Source organism: Anabrus simplex, chromosome 3 (genome assembly GCF_040414725.1).
Source record: "Anabrus simplex isolate iqAnaSimp1 chromosome 3, ASM4041472v1, whole genome shotgun sequence".
Classification (NCBI taxonomy): Eukaryota; Metazoa; Arthropoda; class Insecta; order Orthoptera; family Tettigoniidae; genus Anabrus; species Anabrus simplex.
Window position 1 is genome coordinate 398,333,601 of NC_090267.1, and position 16,150 is coordinate 398,349,750.

Genomic DNA, 16,150 nt, shown 5'->3' on the forward strand with positions numbered 1-16,150 from the left:
GTTATTTATTTATTTATTTATTTGTTTATTTATTTATTTATTTATTTATTTGTCGGTATATCTGCTGAGCTTGCAGCTGCACTACTCATAATTCTTGATTTTTCTAATTGAATGATAGATCCACTTGGAGAACTAATGATTCTTTCTTCCACACCCCTGGTTTCCTCGGTATTCACCAGCCCATTTTTTAAAACCCAAATGTCCTTTAAGTTTAACGCTAGCTTATGTTTTTTCCTTATCTTCTTCCTGAGCTGGTATCCTTCCTTGGAACCACTCCTTCTCCCTGTGCTGCTTGTCTGGTTTGGTAATGACTCACTTTCGTCACTGGGTCGTCGTGGCCTCTATTCCATATTGATTAGCTACACCTGCTGCTGCTTCTACTGATTCAGCTGAGTGATCCTTGCTGTCCATATCCCTGACCTTTCACACAGTTGACACCAGGGCGTTGCTCCATCTTGAATAGCTGGTTCACCGACCACTGCCTACTCCACGTGTAACCAGAAAGTCCTCAGTTCCTTCGATTATCTACTTTGCTCCATTAGCACTTCCTGAATCTTATTCACTTTCAAGACCTCTTCGAGCTTCTCCATATATTCCCAAGACAGTCCAGGCCCTGGGTTTAATTCAGTACCACCAATCAGCAATAGCACCATCACCATCACCACCACCGATGTTAACACCATCTACATGATGTTATTGTTATTGCTTCCCGTCTGTATCACTTTGATTTTCGTTCTGCATTGCCACCTGCCTATAGCACACTGATATTGCTCTATTGATACTCCCATGTTCGGTTGAGTCACTCGCGTTCGTACACAAGAACCTTGTTTATCTGCCCCCCATTAATCCGGATCTCTGGTTTATGCTGATTGAAAATAGTAAAAATTTATTTTTACTTGTACAGTATTTCTTTTACGGGATCAGTTCTTCTTGAATGTCTTTTCCGCCAAAGATAGTTAAAGACAGGAATTGGAAGTAATCAGTCGCGGTCTATCAAAGGTACTGTCCTGGCATTCGCCTGGAATTGAGAATGGGAAACCGTGGACTCTTCTGAGTTCCTTGAAATATTTGCACACATTCCCGGATTCTCAGACGTAGATGTAAACGACGTAAATGACTGGTAGAAAAATTACTGTAATTCAGGCTACGGTAAAATGTCAGATGGCCTGCCCCCGTAGTGTAGAGGTAGCGTGCCTGCCTCTTACCTGGAGGCCCCGGGTTCGATTCCCGGCCAGGTCAGGGATTTTTTACCTGGACCCGAAGGCTGGTTCAAGGTCCACTCGGCCTACGTGATTAGAATTGAGGAGCTATCCGACGGTGAGATAGCGGCCCCGGTCTAGAAAGCCAAGAATAACGGCCAAGAGGATTCATCGTGCTGACCACACGACATCTCGTAATCTGCAGGCCTTCGGGCTGAGCAGCGGTCGGTTGGTAGGCCAAGGCCCTTCAAGGGCTGTAGTGCCATGGGGTTTAGTTTAGTTTTTTACAATGTCAGATAAACAAATTATTGCCTCTTGTTCCTTGGCAGGTAATGACGAGAGCGATGGTGAATTCATAAATGAAACCGCCGCTCCATCAGAAGAAACAATGACTCATGGAAATACAACAATGCAGCTGGACAAACTGATGGCCTATTTAGAATCCCAGACAGAAACAACACCGGCAGAACTGATGTTAGTAAAACGTCTTTGTGATTGTGCTGCGCGCAAACTCTACGCAAATTAAAAAAAAGTTCACACATTGTTTTAGTGCATAAAACAGAGTCGTAAATGAAAGAAAAGTGTTCTTATATTTTTTTGTACAACTGGAAAAAGGTATTACTGTACAACTTATGTTAATATATTATAAAACATGTACTGTACTTGTTTTTTTAGTTTTTCTGGATTTTCCAGATTTTTTATAATATGGATCAATTCTGGTCCCACTTAATCTGGTTAAACGAGGTTCTTGTGTACTACCTACACTTGTCACTTGCTCAGCACTATTACGTCCTTTCACCTTGCTAGCTGAATTGCAACTGATCCTTTGTAGTATCAGACTATTCCTTCAAAACAACTAGACCGCTTAATCTGCATAAATGCTAGTATATAAGTTGCATTCAGATTAATTTGTAGTACCATTAAATCAAGAACTTCATCTGTTAGGAACAGTCAGTAAAATTCATGTGGTGTGGCTGTACAAGTATCAATCTCAAAGTTTAAAAGCTCCTGGCTTGTAAATGGAATATTCTTCTGTGCCCCTATACATGAACCCAATCTTTATTGTCCACATGATTGTCTACAACACTTGCACCAGCATCGTCCCCACCCATAATATAACTTTCAGTATCACCATGGTCATCCGCATCACTAAATCCATCTGTAATGCTATCACTGGAGTCATCATCACTTGCTCTCATCAACACTTAAATCTTCCTCTCCATCAGAACCCATTCGTAATTCATGAATATCCACACCACTAATTCTCCTTTTGGTAAATTATTTACTATTTTCATTCAGTAAATTACCTATATCTTCCATTTTATAGTTTTGCAGAACTATACAAACAGAATGATAATTTGCATGTAAACAAGGAATAAACAATGTTTGGAGTGCTTACACTTGTGACAATAACCAATGGTCAGCCAGTGATTTTGGAAAAATACTGTGATGCCATATGGTGATACACAGTAGAAATACATACTGGAATGGGCCTGTATTTCACTCAGTACCAATATAATGCACATAGAAAGGACAGCTGACCTTCAACAAAACAGCTACAAAATAACAAAAGTTTTTTGTAATTGGTAACTGTCAATATAGATCACAATGAAATTTGTAATGCACTTTAACAGTACATCTACTGTGCCACAATATGGTGTTGCACCAACTCATACTTCAAGAACTGCCCGGCTCCATGGCTAAATGGTTAGCGTGCTGGCCTTTGGTCACAGGGGTCCCGGGTACAACTCCCGGCAGGGTCAGGAATTTTAACCATCATTGGTTAATTCCCCTGGCATGGGGATTGGGTGTGTCGTCTTCATCATCATTTCATCCTCACCACGATGCGCAGGTCACCTACGGGCATCAAATCAAAAGACCTGCACCTGGCGAGCCGAAGTCCTCGGACACATCCCGGCACTAAAAGCCATACGTCATTTCATTTTACTTCAAGAACCGTGTGCCACCATATGGGGTCACGCTGTTTCACATTTGAGAATAGCGTGACATCATACGACAGTATGTGACACCCAAAGTGTTTATATATTCTTGATAAGAGCAATAAAAATGTTTACATATTTATTGTTGATTGCTAAACAAACACTTCTACTGATAGGTAAGTAGCAAAATGACATTACCAATATTTTAGCATTTAGCCTTCGAAATATAATCATACTTTTAGCATTCAAAATGTAGTTGGTCTCAGAAACAAATATTAATATGGTCTCAGTTGAGATACAGCTGACTGTCACTAAAAATTTTGGAAATTAAGTTATGTATACGTATATTTAGTCTAAATCAAAGTAAAAATGTATTACAATGGTGAATTATGCACAAGTTTTATTATTTTCATTATAAAAGCAATATCAATGTGAAACATAATAGCATTTCTATCACAACCTTTGGAATGAAGTGTCAAATAAAAAACCATTCATTACTTGTACTCTGAGCAATATGGGAAGAACTACACATCATGTATGTCGAAGGCAGGGTTATCTTTACAATTAATAGATGTATCTTTGGAGTAAAATTCATTGTACTATATTGCAATCTATCTAAAACTATCTTCACAGCAGGTAAGAGATTCACAGCCATGCAGAATATACTGTTCACGAGACAGCCAAAACGGGGTTCCAGGATCATACTCTTGCATTATAACATCTGGAAATAAATAAAAATTAAACTGTACTTCTACAGAAATAATGTGAAAAAATATTACAAACACTGTCATCCATGATATGTACAAAACAAAAAATGTTATCGTTGTTAAGAAGTGTTGTTTCATATTGCACAGATTCCACATATCCTTTTGCTAAAATTAATATACAGGGTAATCCACCTAAGATGTTATATGAAAATAACGTCTAAACCATTGAAGAGTTCGGTATTCTGTTTTCTAATTTGTAAATGATACCCAGAGGCTCGTAAAATAATGTACTACTTATTCTCATGGGGGGATTAATAACCCAGATATTGTTGCCATTGATGCTTTCACGGCCCATACTTATAGACATGATGCAGCGGCAAGAAAATAAGGTGAAATTCTTTACGTTTCACACAGAACTGTGCTCTGCGTCATCAGAAGAAAATCTTGACTGTCCACGAGAAAGGCTTCTTAAACAATGAGCTTTGAATTTAGATGTTCTAATAGAAGTGGGAACTGTACATTAATTCATCACCAGATGGCTCCCCGGATGCGGTACAGCGCTAGCGTTCGAAGCGGAAGCTGATGGAACCATCAGAATCAGTCTAAGAGGGTCACATAACATGTGTACGTAACATATGACATTGACACAAACCTGGAATTAAACATCTGGCGATGAGGAACGTACGAATTTGGAAAACACCGACACGAAATAACAATAGTGAAGGGACATGGAAGGGAACTACCTATGTAAATCCCTAACGGCTGGCAATCAGGTATTACTTAATTGATAGTCAGTGTCCCTGTTGAAATTGTTAGGATTTCTACATATTTCCCCAGCTTCCCGTACAATTCTGGACCTGTAGTGTCTAGTGTGGGTAAGAGCTCGAGCATGGGACACTGACTATCAATTAAGTAATACCTGATTGCCAGCCGTTAGGGATTTACGTAAAGAATTTCACCTTATTTTATTGACACGGCATAAGCACAAAAGCCTATATCATGTCTATAACCCAGATATTGATACTAACTCCATATTTTTAAATAGAACGGCACAAGTACATATAGCTGGCCCAAAAGTTCAACACAACCCCCTTTAAAACATTCAACTCATTAAAATTATGCACTTAAATATGCGAAACTACCACATACAAACAATTCAATATGTTCCATGCAATAACACACGACTTTGACAGAGGGAGAAAGCATAGAAACACAAGAAAAACACATGGCCTAGAACTCCGACGAAACTACACATAGAAACAATGTCAACAGCGTGTGAAAAACACAATAACAAAGTCATTCTTTTGTCCTGATTAACTGAGTCGCTAGCGCGCACTAGACTCTCTTGCTTGCAGGACGACTGCTGTCCCGAATCCCCAGCTGTATACAGCGCATACGTTGCTGTGGTGACCAGGAAGCACGATATACGAAAGCGAAGGATGAAACACTCGCGATATAAAGCATCAAACAAATACGCTTGAAAATGAGGTTTTGTAAATTACACAAGTACATAAGAATTTACCCTTTATCCTAGGGAAAAAGCACTGGCCGTACTGGAGGTTATATTGGTCAAAAATAGGAAGAAGTAAAAATAAATCGGAAAATCGGAAGAAGAGTTAAAAAACGGAAAGTTTCCGGGTAATCGGAAGGGTTGGCAGGTATGGGAATAGAATAATATAAAGAGTGCATTTATCAGTAGTGCAGAAAGGGGTTGAACATTAGGCATTAAGGGAGGTATGGCAGGCGAGTATAACATCGTTGAAGGCAAAATGAAGGATATAAGTTAGGAAAAGACGATAATGTGGAGAGAATTAAGTAAAAGTGAAGAGAGTGCAAGGAGGTAAATTAAAGGCACAAGAATATGTAAGAAATCAGTTGCTGGATACTGTTCTATTCGGAAATGAGGGATGATCTGCTGAAAAGAAAAGAAGAAGAAACCAAGAATTATATGAAATTGTAAAGAACAGGAATAGAGAAAATATTAACATTAAATTTGTACAGGACACAAATAGTATAAATTCAGTCACCACCAACAGAAATAAACTGTTTTTTCAAGAATTGTCAAATGAAAGAGAATGCAGAAATTAAACAAAGAAAGTATCCAACTAATGGGGGAAGCTGAGACAAAGATTGCTATTACAGATATGGTACTGGCATTCGAAAAAGATAAAGTGGAGAAAAACCGTGGGAAAGCACAAATTTGCAATAAAAGTGAAAAATGCAACTGGCCTTTGGGACTGCAGTGATGGACATCTGATCTAAAGATGAAAAAAAAGAAGTAGGTCCTATTTTTTTTTTTTTTTGCTATTGGCTTTACGTCGCACCGACACAGATATGTCTTATGGCGACGATGGGACAGGAAAGGGCTAGGACTGGGAAGGAAGCGGCCGTGGCCTTAATTAAGGTACAGCCCCAGCATTTGCCTGGTGTGAAAATGGGAAACCACGGAAAACCATCTTCAGGGCTGCCGACAGTGGGGTTCGAACCTACTATCTCCCGAATACTGGATACTGGCCGCACTTAAGCGACTGCAGCTATCGAGCTCGGTGAAGTAGGTCCTAGATGATTGGTAAAAATGAATCATAATGCCCATATTGAATAAAGGAGATAAGAAAGTTTGTAATAATAGAGAGAAAGTACAATAATATCCCATGTTGCAAAAATCACTGGAGAAGACTTGAAATAAAAGAGGGCAGAAATTCAACCACATCCAGAACAGTCTGGTTTCAGAAAAGGAAAATTGACAGAGGAGCCCATTTTCATAAGAAAAAAATGTGGAAAAGCTTTAGGAGTGTGAGATGGATATAATTTTCAATGATTTAGAAATAACCTATGGTAATTGTTCCAGAGCCGAGAATGATATGTGTCAGGACACACGTGCGACAAACAAGGTGGTTTGAAAAAATTAAATGAACTAAAATTCCTTCCATTGAAAGAGCAACATAGGCATTTTTTTTAAAATTATATTTGTTTGTGGCGTCGACCGCTGCAGATCTTTTGCCACTACTTTCACCATATGATAGGAACCTGCGTGTAGGTGTAATTGCGGAAGTGTAGAGTGTTGAATGTGAGGAAAGGAACGTTAAGGACGACACAAACACCCAGTCCCCAGGCCAGGGATATTAACCATTTACAATTAAAAACCCCTGACCTGGAATCGAACCCGGCGGATGTGTTGCCCCCTACACCATGGGGCCGGACAACATAGGCGTAAACAAACATTTCATATCACTCCGCGAGGTCCACATGGTCTTTACGCAAATATGAACGGGTAAATTTATGGATATAGCTGTTTTGCCTGAACATATTTGAGAAATGCATTATCACGGCTATAAAATATATTTACCATGAAAATTATCAAGTAGGACTAGGTATTTCATTAATCTGAACTTGCAGTAGGCTCGATTCCCTGTAGATCGAAAGATTGGTTGTCTCTTGCATCACCAGAATCCTCTCCTAAATTATTTACAAATTCGGTACACTCCACGTATAAAACACTTTTCACACGCGGTCTTTTCTTTACGCGGATATTAACATGACCGATGGTGGGTAATTCTTTATCGTGCAATGTGAACAGTTGAAACAGACACACCGGCGAACTCGGATGCTAGTTTTGTGATACGGTAAAACCTTGTTAATTCGAAGTCGTTGGGACGCAAGAATCGGACTTCAAATTACGTGATTCTGAATTAACGGCCAACTCGTACTTCAGAAATGCCAACCCTTGCCGCGTCAAAAAAAATTCTAAGATCCGTTACTGCATAAAATTAATATTGATTCACAGTTTAAACCCTTCAAATGCAATGGAAAAGAACTATTTCCAAAATGTACCCAACAAGGTGCATTTACAGTATTCAAATAATGCACTAGGATAACTCACTGACAAACATAACCTCACACAACGAAAGAAAAAAATTATTCAAAGACTGGAAGTCTATGCTGGCTCCCCTGTGCAAGTACTTTATTCATTGGATTACTGTACCACAGTCTAATACACTGCGACTGTACTGTATGCATTTTTAGATGCCTTGAATTTGCACGGAAAGTACCCAATGCCCTTAAAACATTGCGGCTTATCCCCTCCTGTGACGACGGGAGGAAGTCTTTCGCTTCCATCTGCATTGCAACACAGTACCAGTGACACCATCTCCTCAGTCCGTTTGGGCTAGGCATAAAAGAACCAATGCGGTTTCATTGGCATTGACAATATTGTTCGTTGAGTACGAATTGATTATAATTATGAGCCACACTTTTTCGACAACTGTCGGCATCGTCAAAGAGAATTGCCAGTGTTTGCGAATTCTGATTCTTCGCACATTGCTTGTTACGTAATACTGTGACGTTCCTTAAAACACTGAATACAAAAGAATTACGATTTCACTCAAACTTAGGAGCTATGAAACAAACTGTCAACACACCAAAGTGAGTGAAAGTGCGGAAAGCTAACCCTGCACATTTCGGAAGAGTCATTGTACCGTGACATGGAGAAATTTTGAATTTAAATTACTGTGTAAAATACTATTTTTTGAAAATGTAAAGACAGTTTTAAATTAAAAGTTTGAATTATTTCCGTTTAAATATGACATATTGGGGCAGTTTTCTTCCATCTGCGGTTACACAAAGCATAACTGTACACCCAATATCGAAAACTAGGTGAACCAGTAGCGTGTTGCAAACATTGATGATGTACTATGGCTTAAAATCAAGATTTTGGTCCACTTTTGTCAAGTTTCAACAGATATAATGCATACGAACACATGATTGAACTTTCTGCAATTTGCCATTCTAAAATTATCATTCTTGTCCTATTAACCATTTTGTGTCGTCCGTTTGAAGTTAAACAAAACAGATAAACATTGTCTTGCTCGTTCTTATCTTTCCACATTTTTGGCTACTGGAATACAATAGAGTAGGGGGTGTTGGATTTCTCACTCTTCAGCAAACAAACTGTTCTTGTCAAGGCACCAAGTGCCGTTAATACTAAAATAACAGCAAACAGCTAGTCAATAGCTAACCGTCATAGGTAATCTGGGGTTAATGTATGTTTTTGTTGTTTTAACCTTTTAAGTGCTGAGTTGCCAGTTGACTGTTTGGTACCTCAGTGCTGAGTTTTTTCATTCGTATGTAAAAAAATTGTAGAAGCCTCAATTTTTAACTTACCAGTGGGGTGATTAGCTTAAAATGTTTATAAATGTTGGTTGTTTATTAATGTAAATGCAAATGGAAAATCCTACACTTATATTCAATATTATTTTGAGAGAAAACAAACTTACACTTATGTGCCCATGTGTACATAATCTTTATACAAAGTAAAAGACACCTCATGATTATTTTATAATTCAATGAGTAATGTATTGTATTGAGTAGGTGGTTGTTATTAAAAGGATTTTATAATTTTAATATATTGTCCTCAATACGGTTCTATTATGAGATTAATTACATGTAACTTAGCTGCCTACCAAGCTACAAAAAGGAATAGATATCTTAATCTCAAAGTCAAGGTCAGCAAAATATCTAGAGATATTCAGTTTTTAAAAGAATGTATGAAGCATGGACTAATTCCCAAATTTCTAAAACACCTTCAAAGAAAAAACTTTTCGACTTCCGATTCACGTAAAACTCAAAAGAAAGTTAATGAATTTTGGTTAAAAAACGAAATCAAGGCGCATTACAAAAAGAAATCGTTCCTAAACCTACAGCTTTATAAGACGCATCTTGAAATATCCTCTAGTATGTCCCCATTAGAATGGAGTTCATACTCCAGGTTTGTCAATGAAAAAGTACATGACATAGTGAAGAAGAAACAGACAACATTAGACAATAAACTGATACAATTGCAAAACACTAAGAATAAACAGAGTAGTGTCAACAGTAAAACTAACCTCCCTCCCGCCGACTTAAATCATTTTCCTACAACGGTGAACTTATCTAATACCGACTTTTCAGATAATGAACTATCCCTCCTTGATAAAGGCCTGAAATTTAATTGGCCTAACCCGAAAAAAACCGACGATCTGATTACTACAGTCGCGGAAATTGAATCTAACATTCAAAAACTCCCCGTAGAAGTGCATAAAGACATTAAATATGAAATAAAGAAAAAGCTTCCTTTTCTGGCGAAAGAACTGAAAACTACCTCGAATCCGACCTTTAGCAAACAAATACATGATGTAAGAAATAAAATTAATAATAATAATATCGTCACTAAAGCTGATAAAGGTCCCACCATAGTATTACTACATAAAGATGATTACATTAAAAAAACCAAAGATTTCTTCGCTAATAGCAGTTTTACTATTATTAATAAAGATCCCACCCCCAAAATCCAACGAAGTTTGAAGAACCTACTGAAGAATCTACCGTTCTTATTACAAGAACACGAATATCAGAAACTTATAATAATGAACCCGAAACTTCCAACTGCAAAAGCTTTGCCAAAAATCCATAAAAAAGACGTACCTATACGCCCTATTATCAACTGCATGAACAGCCCTTCTTACAAAGTTTCAAAATTTTTGCATAATTTTCTCAGTAAACACTTTAAATTCAATAATACAGCCTATATAAGAAATTCCGTTGAATTTTGTGAAAAATTTTCGAAATTCAATCTTGAGCATAATCATATAATGGTATCCTATGATATTACCAATATGTATTCCAATATTCCGGTAAGCAAAACTGTCAAGATTATTAAATCAAACCTTTTAAAACACAGTAACCTTAGCAAATGCGAAATAGATAATTTCATCAGTCTGTTAGAATTTGTACTTAATAATAACTATTTCACCTTCAATAATAGAATATATCATCAAAAGGGCCTAGCAATGGGTGACCCGATCTCGGACATTCTAGCTAATATCTTTATGGATGATTTGGAAAATAACAAAATAATCAATAATATTAATGGTCTTCAATTATGGTTAAGGTATGTTGATGACACTTTTGCCATTATAGATACACAGAAAAACGATAGTCACAGTGTGCTAACATCCCTTAATGAGCTTGACAATGATGTCAAATTCACTAAGAAAGAAGAGATCAATGGTTCTCTAAACTTTTTGGATTTAAACATTTCAAGAGAGAATAATAAGTTCATTTTTCAAATATTTAGAAAGCATTCTTGTGCCCCCATCACTATAAGAAACGATTCCTTACATCCGCAATCTCATAAACAGGCTGCATTTTTTAGTCTTGTCTATAGAGCATTAAAAATCCCGCTGACAACTGAAAATCGCAAAAAAGAACTAAACTATATCAAGGATTTGGCCAGAATTAACGGCTATAACCCCTTAATGATTAATAAAATCATTGTAATCTATAATCTTCATTTCCGTATTGTCCCCTTCAAAATTGGCAAAATCATTTATTAGAAAGCATTTATTTCTACTGTGTGTTAAAATATTATTTTATGAACCAGGAAGGGAGTTTTATCACGTCGAGTTGACTGAGCGAGATACGCCAGGTGGTTGGGAATTCCACTCAAGGCCAGGCGAGGGGAGAACGCAGAGACAGCCAGCCAAATAACCTTGGAATCAGCCGTGAATGACACGTGACCAGGCTGAATGTGTGTCAAGTGCTCGATCGATAATTGTGAAGGTGCATGACGTCTGACTATGGCAGCCAATCAAGCGATTAATTTGGTGCTAAGTTAATAAATTAACCAATCGCTTATGAGGAAAAGACGCACCCCTGTCTTAAGACAGTGAATAATGGATTTTCCTAGGGAAAATTTTCACAGAAATTTCTACCTCTGAACACGTCTTGTGGAGGATTACTCTAGCTTCAACAACGGACGGAAGAAGACGTATTTCGTTTACTGAGAAGAATTACTCTAGCTTCGACTACGGGCAGAAGAAGACGCACTTCGCTTGCCAGGGAACTTCGTCATTCAGAGCCTACAACTGGTTACAACTGCAGTTCAGATATTTGCGGATTCCACCTATAATTCAGCAGAATTTAAAAGTTAAGTTTCCTTGTCATCTTATCAGACATCGGTGTGAGTTTTGGACCTTGTCTTAGACGTGATTTTTAGTTTCAGCTTCACAAGATTTCCACTGAAGAGGTCACCGGTTCGAGTTCGAGTCAGGATGTCAGTCTTCTTTCTTCGTGAACGGTGTGATTTCCAGCGCGCCAGCATGTCTCCAATGCACGAGTAAAATGTAAGGCAGTCCAGACGGGCGTGACGAGGATCGATGGTGCGTAAGGTGATAATGCACTAGGTCATCAGCCCGAGTTCTACAACCGACAGTCACCACCAAGTAATATTTAAACTTTGTTATTCTTTCTTTCCTTTTGTAAAGTAATTGTAATGACATAGCCTCTACTTATTTATTTAGACATTTTCTATTAGTTAGAATTTTTCCATCTCTTCTTTCTTGGTGATGGTAGATTGAGAATGAGTGAGTATTTGAACCTATTAGTTTGTTTTGAGTGGATGTCTTCGAGAAGTGTTTCAACTGTCCCGAGTTCATTGTGGCAGGAGAAATAAGTGTAAATTGACCCCAACGTTAAACTTGGACTATTTGAATATTTTTGACTTTTAATGAGATCAAATGGGACAGAAATTCCGTGGATTCTATCATGTCAGAGTTCATTCTTCAATTATGCGACATATGGTTGAGTTTTGTGTGCAATAGAGTCATCTGAAATATTATTGTGTAGTAGCTTCCGCACGTATAATCTTGCGCGGCCAGTAATAATAATAATAATAATAATAATATTAAAAATAATTTAACTAAATTACCGCGTAAAAGAACACCTAAGGTCATGAGCATAATATTAGTTATTATTGAAAATGGTTGATGTGCGCTCATTATTGTAATTTAGGCCTGGGAAATGGCGGTATCTGACCGATACAATTTGTTATATATTCGCTGTGCTGTGATGATTAGTTGATTTATTGATGGATATTGTTGAATTCAGCAGTCGAGCTGTGCATCCATTAATGAGTCAATGATGGGATAAATATGTTACTTGATGTAATGTGTTCGTTATGAGTGCAGATTAATCGAGAATCACAATTATAGTGGTGAAGTAAAAATAAATGTCGTAGCTCATGAACCGCGTGCGCGGAATGTTTATTCTGGCCTATGTTTAAGCGATTTATCGATGATTTTTTGGATGATTTTGTGTTTGTAAATTTTCTCTAAACGTTGTCGTATAACTGTATTCTATAATTAAGTGATAATCCTTGCTCTGTCACATTTCCCAGTTGATGAGAGGAGGTCACCACGATAGTGTCATCGTGATAATAATTTTCCTAACTTTGTCTAAACATAAAAATTAATAATCAAGGGCTAGCGTTCGTGTAAATATGTATATAATATTTCCGTGTATCCTTGTGTGAGTGTAGTATGTATGATTTGACTGTGTTTTGCTTAATGTAAGTTTATAATCCATATTTGTGATGATGCTCTTCATTATTTTGTGAAATTTTCGGCCTAATTTACGCCAACTTTAGTGGTTCACCATTTGAATGAATTCAAACCTTTAGTGAATTTTATTCGTTTTTAAGGAGGAATAGGATCTTATTTAACAAATACACATGAATAAGTATAGGCCATGTCAGTGGATTGAACTCACAAAGTCGAAAATTGTAAGAATAATTTAATTAATTGTTTCGAGTAACGGATAAATGTAAATTGACATGAGGTCAAGTTCCGAGCTATCATGTGAGAAGCAACTACTAAATAATTATAAAGTTGAGTTTATCAATTAATTTAAAGGTCAAGGAAGATGACTTAACTATAATTTTATAAGAGAAAAATTTTTATTTAATTTTCAAAGAGAAATGAAAATGATCATTTTCAAATTTGTTTAAAATCAAATCCATGAAGGAAGGAAGTTTATTTTCAAATTATTAAATTATAAAAGAGAGAGATCATCTCAAATTAATTATTATTAATTATTTAATTAATTTTTCACTAAAAATATGAATATTATATTTGCAGATACAGGCATTTCCTGTTTCGTTTACCGATGAAGTATCTATGTGACTACAACATAAAAGAAGACAATCATATAAACAAAATACCTAGATTTTGTTAATTATTGTATAATTTATGAAGAGCAGTAGTTGTAATAAATGTCTAAAACCTATTTAGCTTTCTCTCATTTGCCACTAGTTCATTATCTATCCCTGCACTTTAAAATTTTCGCACAGCCGATAAGCGAACGATCTACACCCTGGAGATCTTCGCTCACCGGCCGAGCTGAGCCCGGCATGACGGGTGCAGGTATAGATTTGGCGGCCAACGTGTTAAGGCCCGATTTATTGGCTGTACCAATAAAAGAACTCGATCTTGTAGTCCAGAATTTGGATGCAAACAAGATGCAGTGGCAAATTAAAAATTTCAGGTTTATTTTGTGACATTTATTAGCCCAAATTTTTGTGGCGAACTACGCTCATGTTAAAGGTTAGGAAGGGCCTTGGTGCTATATTATAAACAAAATCTGGATGATATTTTCAAAATTTATCTTTTGCGGCAGATTTCCGCATAGTTTGGACTTAAATTATAGGATATTATTTTATGCGATAATAATCTTCTTTTATGACTGTGAATTCAATCCACACGTGACTGTCGATCTGAACTCGGGTATTAGACCATCGAACCTGGTCCGTCCAATGTCTGAACTGCTAGTTGTCTCAAATTAGAATGGGTACTGTTACTATGGAGGACCTTCGTAGGCTCCTAGAGGTAGTAACTGCGGACTTGAAAGACAGTTTAAAACAAGAGTTAACTGAAAGCAGTAATTCATTAGAACAAAAGTTAAATGAAAACAGTAATTCATTGAAGCAGGAGCTAAAAGTGGAGCTAAATGAAAATAGTGACTTATTGAAACAGGAATTAAATGAAAACAATAACTTACTGAAACAGGAGTTAAAACGTGAGTTAGGTGAGAACAATGAATTGTTAAAACGTGAGATTAGTGAGAACAGTGTACTGTTAAAACGTGAAATTAGTGAGAATGTGAATGCTCAACTAGAACGCAAATTAACCGAAAATAACACTCAGTTGGAGCTTACACTAACAGGAAAACTGAATGCAGGACAGGACAAACTCAAACAAGATCTTAAGGGTGCCCTAGAGGAAATTCAAGCTAGGACGGATGAAAACTTAGGGAAACTGCACATGGACGTTAAATTATTTAACGGGAAACTAGCGTCAGTCCAGAGTGAGTTGGTGTCCGTTAAGCAAAAATTTTCTAACCTGAAAGGGGAAATTCAAGCCGGAATCGATAGCTCCATGTCAGCTATGTCAAATGAGTTTAGCGAAAGACTAGCCAAAGTACAGACAGGAATACTGCATGGACTAGATCAATACAAGGACGAAGTAAAAGAAAATTTTAGGACCATTGAAGAGAAAATTAGTGACAATGCCGAGGACTTGTCTGCAACTAAAACCGCATGGGGCAGGAAGTTCACCGAAATCTATGAAACGGTAAAACAGGTGGAGAAGGGCGTAATAGCCGAGATTAAGGTAGCCCAAGTCACTAATTCGGAACGGCTCGAATACTTTTATGAGACAATCGAGGAAACCCAGCAGAGTCTTGAAACAATAAAAACATCCGTGGACAAGGAGATAAGTGAAGTTAGAGCCAGCTCGGAAGTCTACAAACAGGAATTACAGGGAGAAATACAGGAGCTTACCAAGGAGCTAAAGCTACTCAAGTTACAAGGAGAGAGTAATAATATTGTAGCTAATTCTCTATTAGAACGGCAGGGACAACTGGAGAAACGTGTATCTGGGGAAGTTCAATTCTCAACTCCCAAGACCGATGAAAGGGTAATTCTAAACGTTCCCGTAAACACCACCAACCCATTTTTAGAGCCTGTTAGAGGGGAAACAAGTCAACTGAACACTTCTGGTCAAACCCAAATCGTAAATATAATACGATTGCATGAGGACCACCCAAAGAAATTCAATAATGTAAAAGGAATAACCCCCAAGAGTTTTATTAACGAATTGCAGGAGTTCTTCCGAGACAATAAAATCCCTGTGGAACGTCAGCTACGAGTAACTGAGAGATACCTGGAAAACTCAGTGTTGACGTGGTTCACGGCCTTCCGATACTCGTTTGACGATTTTGAAGGCTTTAAAAGGGCATTTTTAGAGAAGTACTGGAACTCAGATATTCAGGACCAACTTAAGACAGAACTGTACGCTAAGAAATATGCTCAGTCTACACCCACGCGCTTCTCAGAATTTTTTTCAAGTCAATTACGCAAATTGCGTGAGCTTGACGCGCCACCTACAGAAACTGAACTAATAAAGGTCATCGTAAGACAACTGCCTGCGGATAT

General features: G+C 37.4%; 1 protein-coding gene across 1 annotated transcript in view; it reads right to left on the minus strand.

Moving 5' to 3' along the window:
• Positions 1–3,294: 3,294 nt before the first annotated feature.
• Positions 3,295–16,150, minus strand: part of LOC136867372 (uncharacterized) — a 134,374-nt gene continuing 121,518 nt past the window's right edge. Inside the window, exon 7 of the mRNA XM_067144548.2 lies at positions 3,295–3,860. Within this exon, the coding sequence (XP_067000649.2) occupies positions 3,751–3,860 (110 nt within the window). The 3' untranslated portion in view covers positions 3,295–3,750. The remainder of the gene's footprint in view (positions 3,861–16,150) is intronic.